The sequence below is a fragment of the Fistularia commersonii genome, chromosome 30, assembly GCF_037954325.1.
Source record: "Fistularia commersonii isolate RoL2024-O1a breed Wild chromosome 30, RoL_Fcom_v1.0, whole genome shotgun sequence".
In the NCBI taxonomy this organism is placed as follows: Eukaryota; Metazoa; Chordata; class Actinopteri; order Syngnathiformes; family Fistulariidae; genus Fistularia; species Fistularia commersonii.
The window spans coordinates 7,385,547-7,399,640 of NC_141313.1; the positions used below are offsets into that span (position 1 = coordinate 7,385,547).

A 14,094-nucleotide genomic window follows, 5' to 3' on the forward strand; every position below is an offset into this window, starting at 1 on the left:
TATGTGTATCACACACAGCATCTATTGTCAACTGTGAGAAGTACAACATTTGACAAGTTTTTCAAAAAAGTAAAAGCAATATGAATTTGATGTAATACAGTCATATCATTTGTACTTCTTACATTTGATATTTGCTCTGACAAACTAATTATTTCTGATTTGTCACTTCTTGCGCTACCAGGAATCACAACATCACCAAGCTTTATAGCTCTTTCAGAATAACCATAGAATGACTGAATCTATCTATCTATCTATCTATCTATCTATCTGTCTATCTATCTATCTATCTATCTATCTATCTATCTATCTATCTATCTATCTATCTATCTATCTATCTATCTATCTATCTATCTATCTATCTATCTATCTATCTATCTATCTATCTATCTAAGATAAGATAAACTTTATCGATCCCCATTGGGGAAATTCCTTTATCACAGCAGTGTAACAGTTATAATGTCAAAATAGGAAATAAATATGAATATTAATGAATGTAAATATAAATAGACTTGCAGAAGAAAGGATTTAGCAGGACAAAAAAATACACGAATAAATAGACAGCAGATAAGTGGACAACAAAAACATCAGGGATGACAATGGGCAACAGTGAGGGTGAAAAATACACAACCAGAACTGAACAACAATATAAATAGAGTGACATCTATCTATCTATCTATCTATCTATCTATCTATCTATCTATCTATCTATCTATCTATCTATCTATCTATCTATCTATCTATCTATCTATCTATCTATCTATCTATCTATCTATCTATCTATCTATCTATCTATCTATCTATCTATCTATCAGAGCTGGGATGTGATCTCCATTAATGCAAGACGAGTTGAGAACTTGTGTTGTGCTTGTGTTGTGATTTGTGTTGAACACCCCCTCAATACACACACAGAAACACACTCCACCCCGTCTGAAAGGCCTCACCTAACATACTGTGCTGATCATATCACCCTGACACGATCGTTCCGTAAAATGCTGGCAAGAAAAAGAAAAACCCAAGATTTATAACTGGGTTTCCTGTGGTTTGTACTGGGTTTACGGTTGGGTGTGCTTCTGCAGGGTGTAATGAGAAAACAAACAAACTGCTGTTCTATAGCTTCTCGCGATGTTGAAAGCGACCCCCATCTCCCCATCTGGAAGCTTGTTTAAAAAAACAAAAACAAAAAAAAACATGTTTTTCTTCCACACCAGGTAAATATTGTTTGTTGTGGTTCAATTCATTGAATTCCAATTTGGACTCGCCGGCTTTCCATACACGCGCGGTCGCGCACGCGGGTGTGCATGCTCCGCGCAGCTCCTCCTCGCGGGGGTCGCGGAGCCCGCGAGCCCCCACCCCCTCGCGTGTGTCTCACCCCGGCTCCTCGTGCGCACGCCCCAGCACCGGCTATCGACAAAAGACGCGGCGCAGACGCGGCGCAGACGGGGCGCAGACGGGGCTCAGCGGCCCTCCCACACCCCCTCCCTCCTTAGCCCCGGCACCCCAGAGCACGGTTTGGCGGCAGAAAGCGGCCTTTCGCTCTTTAAGTTGTTTCCCCGGGGTTCGGGCTCGGAGGGGGGGACGACGAGGGAGTGAGGCGGCGACGACGACGGCGCGGTAGCGGTAGCGGTGGCGGCGGCGGCGGCGGCGGGGAGGGTAGCGGCGCTCTTCCGCTCCTAGAAAACCGTGAGTCACAACGGGCTGCTTTGTGTCCGTAGCCGCCTGCGTGTAGTCGGCGTCGGGAGAATCTCTCCGCGGGGTCGGTCCCCTCCTCCAGTGTGATCCGGTATCATATGATGCCCATTTCTGTGTGTAGCCCGGGGCGGATTATGACAGTTTCGCGTCTCTCTTTGTGCCTTTGTGTGTCCCCTCTCCGGAAGGTGTGGCCGAGGTGATTCGGTTGTTGACGGTGGTCTGACCGCAGCAGGCCGGCGTGAAGTGGATGCCACCCCCACCTCTACCACTACCCCTCCGGTCCTCTTCCCTACCTTTAAGAAAAAAAAACCTCGTCATTGGTATTTACCGACAAAACTAGCCGCCTCAATGGGTCACCCGCTGTGAGTGGAAGCGCCGGACCAGCCTTGCGGGAGCAGGAGGAGGAGGCGGCCTTGGGCAGGTCTACTCAGCCGGGAATGGTGTGAGCTGAAACGGCCAGGCATTCTGGATCTGACCGGGGACCCGTCTTTCCCCCGGAGCCTCCGCGGCTCTAAGCCGCGTCCGGAGCCCTCCAAGATGGGGAAGTGCGATGGAAGATGCACACTTCTGGTGATCTGCTCCCTCCAGCTGGTGAGTGTGTGTGTGTGTTTAGTCACCTGCCAGTATATTAGGTACGGATAAGTCAACCCCACTGGTTTTCCAAATAAATCCCCAAACCAAAGTTCTGTTTCGTTAAATGTGTTTGTTCGTTGGCCCCCTTTTCTTGAATCAAGTCATTTTTGGGGGGTGGACGGTGCCGTAAGACTTTACCGACTGACAGTAATGTGATTGTCGCCGGTGCACCCACAAACCCCTTTCTACACTGCTGTGCCCCCAAGAACGTAGGGTTGGACCTGTGAATTCATGGGGGAAAAGTACAGATAGCTTTCTAAAAAAAAAAAGCAAAAGTTGTAATGATTTATATATGGAAATTACTCACATTTATTGAATTCTAACTCACTTTTCACCCTAATACTAATAGGATACACAGACTTTAAGATTAAACTTACCCACATGTTTCCACATGTGGGTAAGTGAGACACAAAGCAGAACTTACTGAGAGTGTGAGTGATTGTGAAAGATGTTCCCGGCGTTGGTTCATCCCAGTTTGTACAAATTAGCGATGGAATGTTAGGAGCTCTCTGTGTAACAAATGTCAGCCTGAAAACTTAGCTTCAAGCATGAGGCTACGTAAGAGACGCCACAGTCACATCCAGGTGAGTGTATTTGTGTGTCAGGATGCCTGGGCCCCGGCGGCGTCTCCCACAGAGCTTCAAAGTATAATTAGAGCAGCGTGTTACAGACTCACACAGTGCAAGCGGACATTTTTGTCTAGCCCTCTCTGTTCAGTCACACTACAAGCTTGGAGCGGCAGCTGCTTGGAGGGCTGTAGCACGTTGCATGCAGAGCATTTGTGTGTGTGTGTGTGTGTGTGTGTGTGTGTGTGTGTCGTTAGGGAGCAGGGCAGGGGGGCGCACTGGTGTCAACATGGCGTGTTGTGAGAGGAGTGATCGACCCGCTCTGGCAGAACCATGTGAACCTCAGGCACATGAGGAAAAAGGAGGCACCGGTCACCATCTGGTGTCAATTCTGAAGTTAAAGTTAGCCGCTCCTTGTGTCCACAAATAACTCGAGTCTACCACTCTAAATGTAATAAGTGTGTAATATGAGACAGTATCTGCTATTCCTGAAGCGAGCCAGCAGCAATGTGAGGGCGTGTTGTCCAAGCTATTGTTTGTCAAGCTGATGAGTTGCTGTGTGCCAGGGAGACTCGGCCCATAGATCCTCATTAGTTTAGGGGGAGCTTTTGGGGGCTTCGCTTCTTTCTGCACTCATCGGACTGGCTGGCACTCCAGGCAGTTACCATGGAAACAGCTGCGGCAGATGTGCGTGTGTGTCCCAGTCCCTGTCTGTGTGTGTGAAACCTTGATTACTTGTACATTGTTTGTATTTGTAAGTGTTGTGTATGTGTCCGTACATATTGTAACGGATGTTTGACCACCAGGTGGCTGCCCTTCAGAGGCAGGTGTTTGATTTTCTGGGATACCAGTGGGCTCCTATACTGGCCAACTTCCTGCATATAATGGCTGTCATCCTGGGTATGTTCGGCACCGTGCAGTTCCGCTTCAGATACCTCATCTTTGTGAGTAAATCCATCACTCTTATGTCACAGCTGATGTCCCAGCTGTTCATGTCAAGACTGTTTTAACTGAATATGATCTGTGCCTGTTTAACAGTATGCAGTATGGCTGGTCCTCTGGGTGGGCTGGAACTCCTTCATCATCTGTTTCTACCTGGAGGTTGGAAACCTGTCTCAGGTATGTTCTCTTTTTAAAGCAGAAGGCAGGGGAGCATGACAATATTTCCCCCAAACAGAACAATTACCTTTCTTTGGGCCCATTTTTTTGGATCTATGTTTGCTTCTGACTTCCAAGCTTTCAACTCACCACATCTTCAGATATCTTCCAGAATAGACATAAAATGGGTATTGTTGCTCCAAGTGTTATTAACCAGTCATTCAATCAAATTCCATGTTACAAAAGTAGGAGTTCATTTGACTTGTTTGGCCTAACAGATGCACTTTTCAAGAACTCACATATAAAGTTATCAGAGAAAATATTTTCCTAATGGTAAAAGCAAATGAGGATGCTATGTGCCACTTATTTATATTGGTATAATAACCTCTTTGTTCATCAGAATACAATAAGATACACTCTGTTGTCTGATGATTTGGTTGCACGGAATTTTGTAATGACCGTGTGCAATTACACCCTGAAATATGTGCTCGGGGACTAATAGAAAAAAGCGAAAGTATTTGGATCAAAAACATTTTTCAAATTGTGTTGCACATTTTAGTTTGTACAAGGAAAAAAGCTCATGTGTCCGTTTGGATCAATTTTTGCAAATCACAACACCCAGTCTTCAGCCTGAACGAGTCTCTCTGTTACATCCAAAATAATTCACATTCCCAGAGGGGTTAAGAAGAAAAGTGGATTTAGTGAATTTAACACAAGTCACAACTTTGATACGTTGCAGATTAATTGGTCGAGGAACTTGGACGTGGCAAAACAGCAACTATATGAATGTTAACACACAGAGCTAGTTGGTGTTACCACTATAATTCTATGCAATTACCATAACAAAAGTTGACAGGTCAACATGCATTTTCTGGTTGTGGCCACTGATGGAGTTTAGTGAATCAAGGCCATTATACATATTCATGAGAAGCACTGCATCAATGATGTCAAACAACAAAGCAAAGAAGCACAATATGCATAAATTAGTCATGTGGGCATACGCAAAGCTCTGAGCTGAACCATAAGAGGTAAAAGTGTTTGTAGTGAATGTTCATCAAAGTCATTCATCATATTATGATGATAATATCTTGTCAAAAACACTGGTTGTCAGCAGTGGAGAACAACAGGAACACGCAGTAGTCCAGTGTATAAACTGACCTGCGCCCAATCACGCTTTACACGGATCCCGCAAACGCCTCCTCTATCATCTGCGATGAAGTGGTGTGTAAAATGGTTACACTTTGAAGAATTTAAGATAAAAGTGGATGGTGAAGATGGTGAAAAGTCAATGGTTGCAATTGACGTTTAAAATTCAATATGGTAACTCACATAGATTTTATAAAAGTGTTTGCTCATAAGACTGTTGGATGTGTCCTCAAATTGCCAGCTGATCCAGTTACCTTTGACTTATGTGTGATCAGGGATACCCAATTGTCAGCTACTCTATAACTGACCTTTTGAACACCAGGATGGTTTGTTGTTTGGATTTTTCTACTGTCACATCCAGCGCTGCAAATGCTTTCTGACGCATTTCTGATAAAGGAAGTTCAAAAAATATTCAACTGTGCGGATGTGCTCGTGTGCTCAGGACAGGGACTTCCTCATGACATTTAATACGTCCCTTCATCGTTCATGGTGGATGGAGCATGGTCCCGGCTGCCTGGTGACGGCGGTGCAAGACTCTCACCTGGCCCCCGACGACCACCACGTCATCACCGTCTCTGGGTGTCTTCTTGACTACCAGTACATCGAGGTGTTGAGTTCAGCAATTCAGATCCTGTTGGCAGTACGTATCAAATAGTGTCTCCTATGACACAATGAAAGTAACCAAGCTGAAGCAGGAACAGGCGTGCAAGGCTGTACATGGGGCAGCATTAGGGACGGATTTTTAACAGACAGCTGGATTTCACAACATTACAGTACATAGAATATTGTGAAGTTGTAGACACCACATTATTTTAGATATTTATACGTATTTGTTGTTCCTTACAAAATATGACATCTTCATGGAAGCTTCTATGATAGGCATGGTCTTTGTGTCCTGGATCCGCCCGTTACAGCCCACCTTGGCTCTCCGGGTCACAGAGCTTCCATTCACAGCCCCTGCACTCAACATTGCTTCCCGTTTCATTTATTTCGGCTCAATCTGACAAACACAAATATATTTCTTTCGATTCTAGATGCAAAATCCAAACATTATGAAGTTGTGTGTGATCCCAGAGAGTACCAGAGAATTAATTTACATTCTCTCTGACCATCTCGTCTCTTAACAGCTCTTTGGTTTTGTATACGCCTGCTACGTGAGCAAAGTCTTCCAGGATGACGAGGACAGCTGTGAGTGCTTTTTATTCCCCTAATTTGTCTTGTTTTTCCTCTCCGGGCACCTTGTTCAGCCAATTAGGTTTACTTGTTTCATATTGTCAAGAGGGCTTTTTTGTGTTAGCTTTTAAATATGAGGGCTGCTGGGTCATCAGTTTCCTGTCTGAGTCAGGCTGAGCAATATCACGGTAGAGGATTCCCTCTGGGTGAGCTGAGTGCTGCTCATGTGTGAGTGCGTGTTTTATTAGAGCAGGATATTCCCACAGTCGAAGTGTCCGTCTGCTCACTGGCTGAAGCTCGTCTGTCAGCTTTTGTGTGCCTTGTCTGCCTGAATATTACTCCTTATGTACTTGACATGAGTGTTTAACTCCAAGCAAACAGGAAAGAAAGCGTCTCGGGGCTGAAATATGACATCATTATTTTGATGTCAACGAAATCGATGTGGACGCAGTGTCATGGCAAAGTCTATTTTACATCAACATCACTGACCAGTTCACCGCAGAGCCAGGCTTCATGGCAGCCTGAGTGCATACTCATTCCTAGTGGCAGTACTCTGTCACGCTACGCTCTTCCATAATTAAACAGTATGAATCTAGTCTACCCAACACTCGAATAACTATAGAAGGGTTTATTGTATATCCACCTCTTGTGCACTTTTATGATTTGCCAATAAATCGTATTGTTGGACAAAATGATATATCGCTCCCATTCTTCTGAACTGGAGATAAGGAGGCAGCAGATGGAAATATTAGATATGCATAAAAATTACGAGATGGAATATCCATCGATCAGGAGGTCTCGTTGGAGACCCTAAATTCCTCAGACATGTGAATGAGAGGGTAAATGTTTGTGTATCTCTGTATGTGGTGCTGTGATCAACTGGTTGAGGGTGAACCACGTCTCGCCCAAGGACAGCCAGGATAAGTTGCTGCACCTCACAATCCTGAGTGCAGGATGAGCAGTATAGATAATGAAAGAATGTTACCATTAATTGTAATTACATCATCTGCATATGTGCATTACGCTGGAACTAGTGCTCATCTTAGTGAAACAATGCCAGATAACCATTGTGAAGTCACATGCAAATGAGTGTATCTTCTCATTGACATAATGCAGAGTTCAACATTGCAACACAATTGGCCAGAGAACCAATTCAAAAACACTGTATTGGTGAATAATCACATCTTGTGAACAAAAATGCAAGTGTCCCTTAAATTTGCTCCTTTTAAAGAGTTGTGACTGACATGTAATATTGTAGTATATTCAATTGTGTGAAGTAAAATTGTTGTGACTGTCTGAAGCAGTATTCTGGAGGCTTTTTTTTTTTAACTAATCGGCAGTCATATCCGCTGTACAGACCAATGTTTTTGCAATAATAAATGAAACAGAAATTATTACCAACTGTGGTTTATAATGATTTTAATGGTAACACATTTTAATTTAAGCAAATCATAATGATTTTCTTCCTTCTTCATGCCTCCATTAGGACAGTCCCTTTGCAGTAATATAAACATATATAAATATTGTTGAAAAGTTTTGTCTTTCGGGCAAAATCTGTTATATTTATCAACAGAACTCTGCTGAAGCTGAAAATGTGAGAGTATTTTCTTAATCAGCTATTGCCAGATGAGTTCACAGTGATGGGAAAAGATTGGAAAAATGCCATGGTGACACAAGCAGGGAATGTGATGAGTTTTTTTTGGTAATTTCTGTCCGCTCTGATGTCATAGTTGGTTTATAGTTTAGAAAAAGGAGCGTGATTTGGTCTGACGCCTCAATAGGTTTTCATGTCAAAACAGAAATCTTCACTGAAAGGAAAATAAAAGTTAACAGTATGATGGGAAATGTAACAATTTTATCTGATCTCTTCATCTTGCTCATGAAGTCGATTTCATCGGTGGTTTTGACTCGTACGGATACCAGCCACCTCAGAAGTCCTCTCATCTGCAACTGCAGCCTCTTTACACGTGAGTTACAAAAATAACATCTAATATCTTTGTATTTCTTCAGCCTTCTTTTACAATTTAGCTTTGAAGTTATGTTTTTCAAGGGGTGCTGTAAAGGAGGAGAGTCACAGGAGACATATTGTGTCTCATCTGGACAATATTAACAAAAAATGTTTTTTTTTCTCACGGTGGTTCAAAGTAGTCTGAGCTAAGTGCATCCGTCTTTTGTTCTTATTGAACATTCTGTTCAATTAATATGAAAATCTGCCTGAGATTACTTTTGCAAAATTCTGCTGACACAATAATGACACTGAAGACAGAGCCCCCTTGTAAGAGATGAAATAAATAATTCAAGGAAGTTGAGGCTTATAAATCAAATTTTTAGATCGTAATTAGTGTTGAGCACAAAATGTGATTAATACTAATGTCTGTATTTACCAGTTGTTTTTTTACTAAAGTTGTACAATCTTAAAAACATTTAAACCATCCATCTAGTTAATATTTTAGGCCTATGTCTGTGTGGGAATTTCCAAAATATTTTGGAATTTGTCATTATACAGTAATTGGACACCTTTTTTCAAAGCGTCTGTCAACCTCCAGCAAGGTGGCGCCACTAAGGTGGGCGCCATCCTTATTGGGGACTATTCAGTCTCTTGCTCAAGGACCCTTCAATGTTCGTCTAATTAATATGTGACCATTGTATGGCTTTTTCATATGTGGAAGATATTTTCCTTATAGAAAAATGTAATTTATAACTGCATTTGAATACTAGCAAATGAACTTGTTTGTATATTAAGTTCTGGCTCATAATCAAGCTGTTGATAATTAATTTATTAGTGACTTCATTATCTATTATTATTATTATTATTATTATTATTATTATTATTATTATTATTGGGGTGTCAGTCCCTGCTGCTGTCACACATTGCTGCCTCCTCATGCATGAACTGAACCTTATGTGGCAAGCTGCTCCAGCGACGCTTTCATGCAGTCATGTCAATGTTCACTGCAACACTGGTGTCTGACATCAATCCCTCCTTTACCACCTCTGCTCCTAGGGCCGGTTAACAGATGGCATCGCCCCCCTCAGGCCAATCCCTGACAGTGTCACTGTGGATGGAACAAGGCAGTCGGCCTGATAACACTCACTCCTGTGTTTGATAGTTCAGCCGAGGAATGGACTTACACCGTCCGGTCTGAGTGTGTGTGTGTGTGTGTGTGTGTGTGTGTGTGTGTGTGTGTGTGTGTGTGTGTGTGTGTGTGTCTGAGAACGAGAAATACAGCCCTGAATCGAATGTACGGATCTCAGGGAAGAACCAGCTAGCCAGGTGGTGAGATAGAATGAAGGAGGAGAGAGGAAGTGAAGGACTGGAAGCTGTGGACACCTCTGTCAAATCACAGGACACACATTCTACTCAACTGCCAGCGCCCGAAACTCCCACAAGTGTGTGTGTGTGTGTGTGTGTGTGTGTGTGTGTGTGTGTGTGTGTGTGTGTGTGTGTGTGTGTGTGTGTATTAAATGTGTGTGTGACTGTGTAATTTCAGAGTAAGACTTGTTGGTGCTTTGTGGTTGCACCCTGGACTCTGACCACTTGGTGCCCCCGTGCATTTTTAGGGGGTTCTTCTGTGTGGGGGTGGGCACGTGGGCAGGGTCACATAATATAAAGGCACGGCTCGTACATGTTGTTGTTTTAGAACGTGGTGATGTCATACTAGAGCAGTCTTATGATTCCTGTTCCTAAAGCCATCTCGCCTTCCTCCTGCAGAGTGAAAACCAGTCTTGACAGTCTAGCTTTTTGAACTTGCGGTCCAAAGAGGCTGCTCAGGCAATAATTCAGAGTTTGTAGAGCAGAGAGGAAAGAACAGGATCTCACAGGCAATACATTATATATTTTGTTGTAGTTTCAAAAAAAAAAAAAAAAATCCATTGAGCTTGCCAAAATCCAAGATTTTTTTCTGGGTTGAACAATATACCCCAAAAACCTGTAATTGTTTAGATGCATTATAATTACAATGACTGCTGTAACTAGCATTTCATATATTACTGATTAATCTGGTCGTTATTTTCACCGTTATTCGATTATTTGGTTGATCTTAAAATATATGTAAGTGGTGAAAACTGTCCATTGGCCCTTGATGACACCCTAGACAACATCCCCACTGTGTGCACAATCCAAAGATAGTTCAGATGGTCTTTTCAAGAAACCAGGTCATAAAATTCATGTGTGGAAGGGCTTGGGTAACAGAATTGTTCCTTTGTTGGCCGGTACATTACGTACCATTGAAAATTGCTCTTCCTGTGATTTTGGATAATGCACTTGGTCCTCTCACACTTGTGACTATATTGGAATAGTTATGTAGCCGGACACACAGTAAAATGTAACATTTTTTCACCTGCGCAAGAATCTGCTCACTTTTTCTTCACATTTCGAAATGCAAAAACTTTTAGTAAAATTCAAAACAACTTAAACTGGATTTCCTGCTATTTTTCATTTTGAAGTAACTGATTTGAGTGCCAGGAGTGCATTAGCTCTAATGACTATTTAATGTGACTTTAGATACGCAATACTTGTTACTGGGATCAATGTATTGCTGTATGAGATCTCATTAGAAGATCTTTTGAAAATTAGTCAACAAGTTTCGGACGACTGAGGAAAATTCGAGTTAAAAGTCAGTTGATTGTCTTGCTGTTGATTCTGTATGCGGATGGCTTTGGCATCAGGCGTGTGTCTATGGGGAAGGGGGCAGGGGATGATACTGTGCATGTAAATAATCAGCCAATGATTGTTTTGTTGGTTGCATTTAGAAAATGGGGTTGCATTAGGGGATGGGTTGGGGGTGGGGGTGGGGGTGGTGGGGGGTAAGGTTCTTTTCATACCTGTTTCTCTCCCGGCTGCGCTCTTTTAGCCCATCTGTATATAATTCTACCCATTATTCTCCTACCTCCCTGCAACCCTGCAGCGCATCAGCTGATCTACACCAGGTGATACGGGATATCTGGAGATGAACATGTGTGGTGACATGATTCGTGTTTGTTGATCAAACTGACGATGGGGAAGAAGGAAGGAGGGAAACAGGTATGAGGTTACTGCCTTATTGGATGTAAGGTCAAGTTTGAATAATAAAAACACACTTTCTACATTAAACATGACATCTGTGCTCTGTGTTTACATTCATCGGTCAAAAAGAATGACTACAGGCTCAATAAATTAAGTGGTTTGGGCCGTAGCTCTGATTACATTATATCGACATTGGGATTAGGTGGCACTGAACACATTTCTACTAGATTAGGTTGGGAGATTATCATCCGTACACACCGGTGACCTGACATTCTACAAGGAGGGTTTCATTGGCGTGCCGCTCAATAAAAGATTGTCCACTTTTACAAAAAAACAGCACTGTGATCATGAAGGGATATGTTTTCTTTTGATTCTATTCATCACGTTCGATACAGTGTGCATTCAATGTTGTAATAGTCAGTTACTGTGTTAACATGCAAAATTAGAGTCGACAAGAGAAGCAATGAGAAATGTACTGAGACTGAACTAAAGCATCCCTATTAAACACATATAAGGTATATATGTTAACATTAATGGATGATAAAATCTACCGCTCTCCGCTAAGTAAGTAATGCTGAGGTATAAATACTTTATACATTTCTATTTTTAGTGACTGCCTCTGTGTCTTCAGTAGCCCGCCGTAACAATGATCACACTATTATGGATTTTCTTAAAGGGCAGCCATAATCTTTGAGCATTACGTCATCCACGCGCCGATCCGGAGCGGCTGCTTCTCCGGTCTGGAGCCTTGAGGTCACCGGTGCCACATTTCCAGCTGGCGGCGGTATTTTTTGGGGGGCTTCAACGCCACCACCCCCCCTCCCTCTCTCTCTCACACACACACTCTCACACCGGTTACCGTCCGCTCGCATTCCAGTGGTGAAACGGAGCGTCCACACACACGCTCCTGGTTGCCGTGTGTCGCAGCACGTTGCCATGGCTGCCAGTCTCCCCCGTTACCGTAGCGACACGTACATTGTGTACAGTATGCTTATCGGTGCGTTTGTAAGCGATACAACAGCAAACCCTTTATTCGTCGATGAAAACTCAAACGCACATTTATTTCGATAACTGTAAGCCCTGTTAAAGATGTTTTTTGTTTTTTTTTATTTATAAGAAAACGCTGTGTTCCGGATCTGCAGGGAAAATTGTGTGACCAAAAAAAAGGAAGCGTCTTATACTGGGAAATTATACGATTGAAATGAATTTTGTCAGAAGAAAAAGCCAGTCGAAATGCACCACACAGTCTAACAAAGGGACCGGGCCGGTGCGACCCTCCCCTCCCGGTTGGCGCAATGAACCGCACGCTCTCTCTCATCCCTTCCCATCATGCAGCGCTCTCGCCCGCTCCACCGTCGAGCCGCCATGTTGTCGGACTGAAAGCCTGGGGTGTCGGAGAGAAACTGGGGGCGAAATCCGCGACCATCCACCCTCTCCGCCGGTGAGTACCGGCCGCCGCGCGGTCGCGATAGCCCGCCCGACTGCATAGTCCCCCGCCGGTGCGAGATTTGCCGCAATGGCGGCTCTGACGGCGGATAAAGCGGGGTATTTTGTGAGGCAGAAGCGACTGCCTCCCTGTCTCCTGACTGCCTCCTTCCTCCCGTTGTGTCGGTCTTCCGCTCCAGACAGCTCTCGGGCCTTTGTTAGCACCCGCGTCACGGGGACCCGCGGGGCCGCGGGTTCGGTCCACAGGTCGCCCGGCCCGGTTCTCTATCCACGGCGACGGCCAGGGCGTCAGAGGACCGCCGCCGCCGCCGGGACTCGGAACACCGCGGAGCCCGTGTTTCGGCCGCCGGTTCACCCGGGCTCGGCGCTCGAGTCGGGAGGCCGTGTTATTGTTGGTAAGACACGGGCAGCGGAGCCTCCACAACAGAGCCGAGGCTGGCGTGAGAGCACGCCGGGCCCCCCCTTCCCCTCCGCTCGCTGCCGCGACCACCTTTTCACGATGCCGGCGTGATTTTTTTCCGGTGGTTTTGATGTGTCATGTCTGCCGTGGGAGAAATTGTGGGGGTCTCCGGGACACCTCACGTCAACGGTACCTCCCGCTAGCTGCAGGTTTGCCTGCTAGTATTGTCACACCCCTGTCTGTGCCCGGTATGCGGTGGATCGATCCCCGGTACTGTGTAATGATTAACCCACTTTGATTATGGAACACGGCGCTCGTTTCCGGGTGTTTGCTCCAACTTAGTCTCTATCTGCTTCGCGTTGACTAGCAGAGCGGAGTGGATTTCCGGGTGTTTCTTTCGGCATTACCTGGGTTTCTAGCCGCTCTTCGGGGAAGGGATAGATGAGCTAACGTTGCCCGGTCGATGGGCGAAGACCTGGCGCGGGGAAAGGGGGGGGTGTGTGGGGTGGTGGGGTCGGTTGGGTGGGTGGTGGAGGGAGAAAGTTTGCACCTAGTTTTTGTGCTTTCCCGGTTTTGCCTGCAAACTCGTGTCTTTTGTCTTTGCGGAGGGGGTGTGTTGCTCCCGGCAGACTGGAGGGAAAGAGGCAATCCGGAGATCCGTAATGCAACACGGTCTCTTGGAAAGGTAATTACTGCATGTGGTTCAGCGTAAAGTGCTGCCGGTGATTTCTTCATGGCCTGCAGAGACATTAATGTCAAACTGGTAATTTTAGCAGATTGAAGCTTGTTGAATAAGCAGAGGCTGTAAAATAGTAATTATATCCCTCTTACTGCTGACAGCCCATGAGGTTGCCGTGCCCACTGTTGACTGTAACCTTAAAGAGAATGGTCGTCCTATTGCATATTTCCTGGTGTTTATCGCCACACACTTAACCTAC

At 44.6% G+C, this 14,094-nt stretch overlaps 2 protein-coding genes across 2 annotated transcripts in view; both read left to right on the forward strand.

The window, feature by feature from the left end:
- Positions 1–1,288: 1,288 nt before the first annotated feature.
- On the forward strand, positions 1,289–10,175 carry nkain1 (sodium/potassium transporting ATPase interacting 1). Its single transcript, XM_086177972.1, has 8 exons — positions 1,289–1,680; positions 1,875–2,280; positions 3,695–3,832; positions 3,927–4,007; positions 5,575–5,772; positions 6,260–6,320; positions 8,191–8,272; positions 9,310–10,175. The coding sequence occupies exons 2-8, from the start codon at positions 2,227–2,229 to the stop codon at positions 9,317–9,319; spliced, it is 624 nt and encodes a 207-aa protein (XP_086034098.1). The 5' UTR covers positions 1,289–1,680; positions 1,875–2,226; the 3' UTR covers positions 9,320–10,175.
- Positions 10,176–12,605: 2,430 nt separating this feature from the next.
- Positions 12,606–14,094, forward strand: part of pum1 (pumilio RNA-binding family member 1) — a 41,204-nt gene continuing 39,715 nt past the window's right edge. The window contains 1 exon segment of the mRNA XM_086178122.1: positions 12,606–12,751. Within this exon segment, the coding sequence (XP_086034248.1) occupies positions 12,606–12,751 (146 nt within the window).

Bases quoted from the DNA above. Each gene is read 5' to 3' on its own strand.
- nkain1 (XM_086177972.1), top strand. From the start codon at position 2,227: ATGGGGAAGTGCGATGGAAGATGCACACTTCTGGTGATCTGCTCCCTC. The intron at 2,281-3,694 runs GTGAGTGTGTGT...TTTGACCACCAG, and splicing joins TGATCTGCTCCCTCCAGCTG to GTGGCTGCCCTTCAGAGGCA. The intron at 3,833-3,926 runs GTGAGTAAATCC...CCTGTTTAACAG, and splicing joins GCTTCAGATACCTCATCTTT to TATGCAGTATGGCTGGTCCT.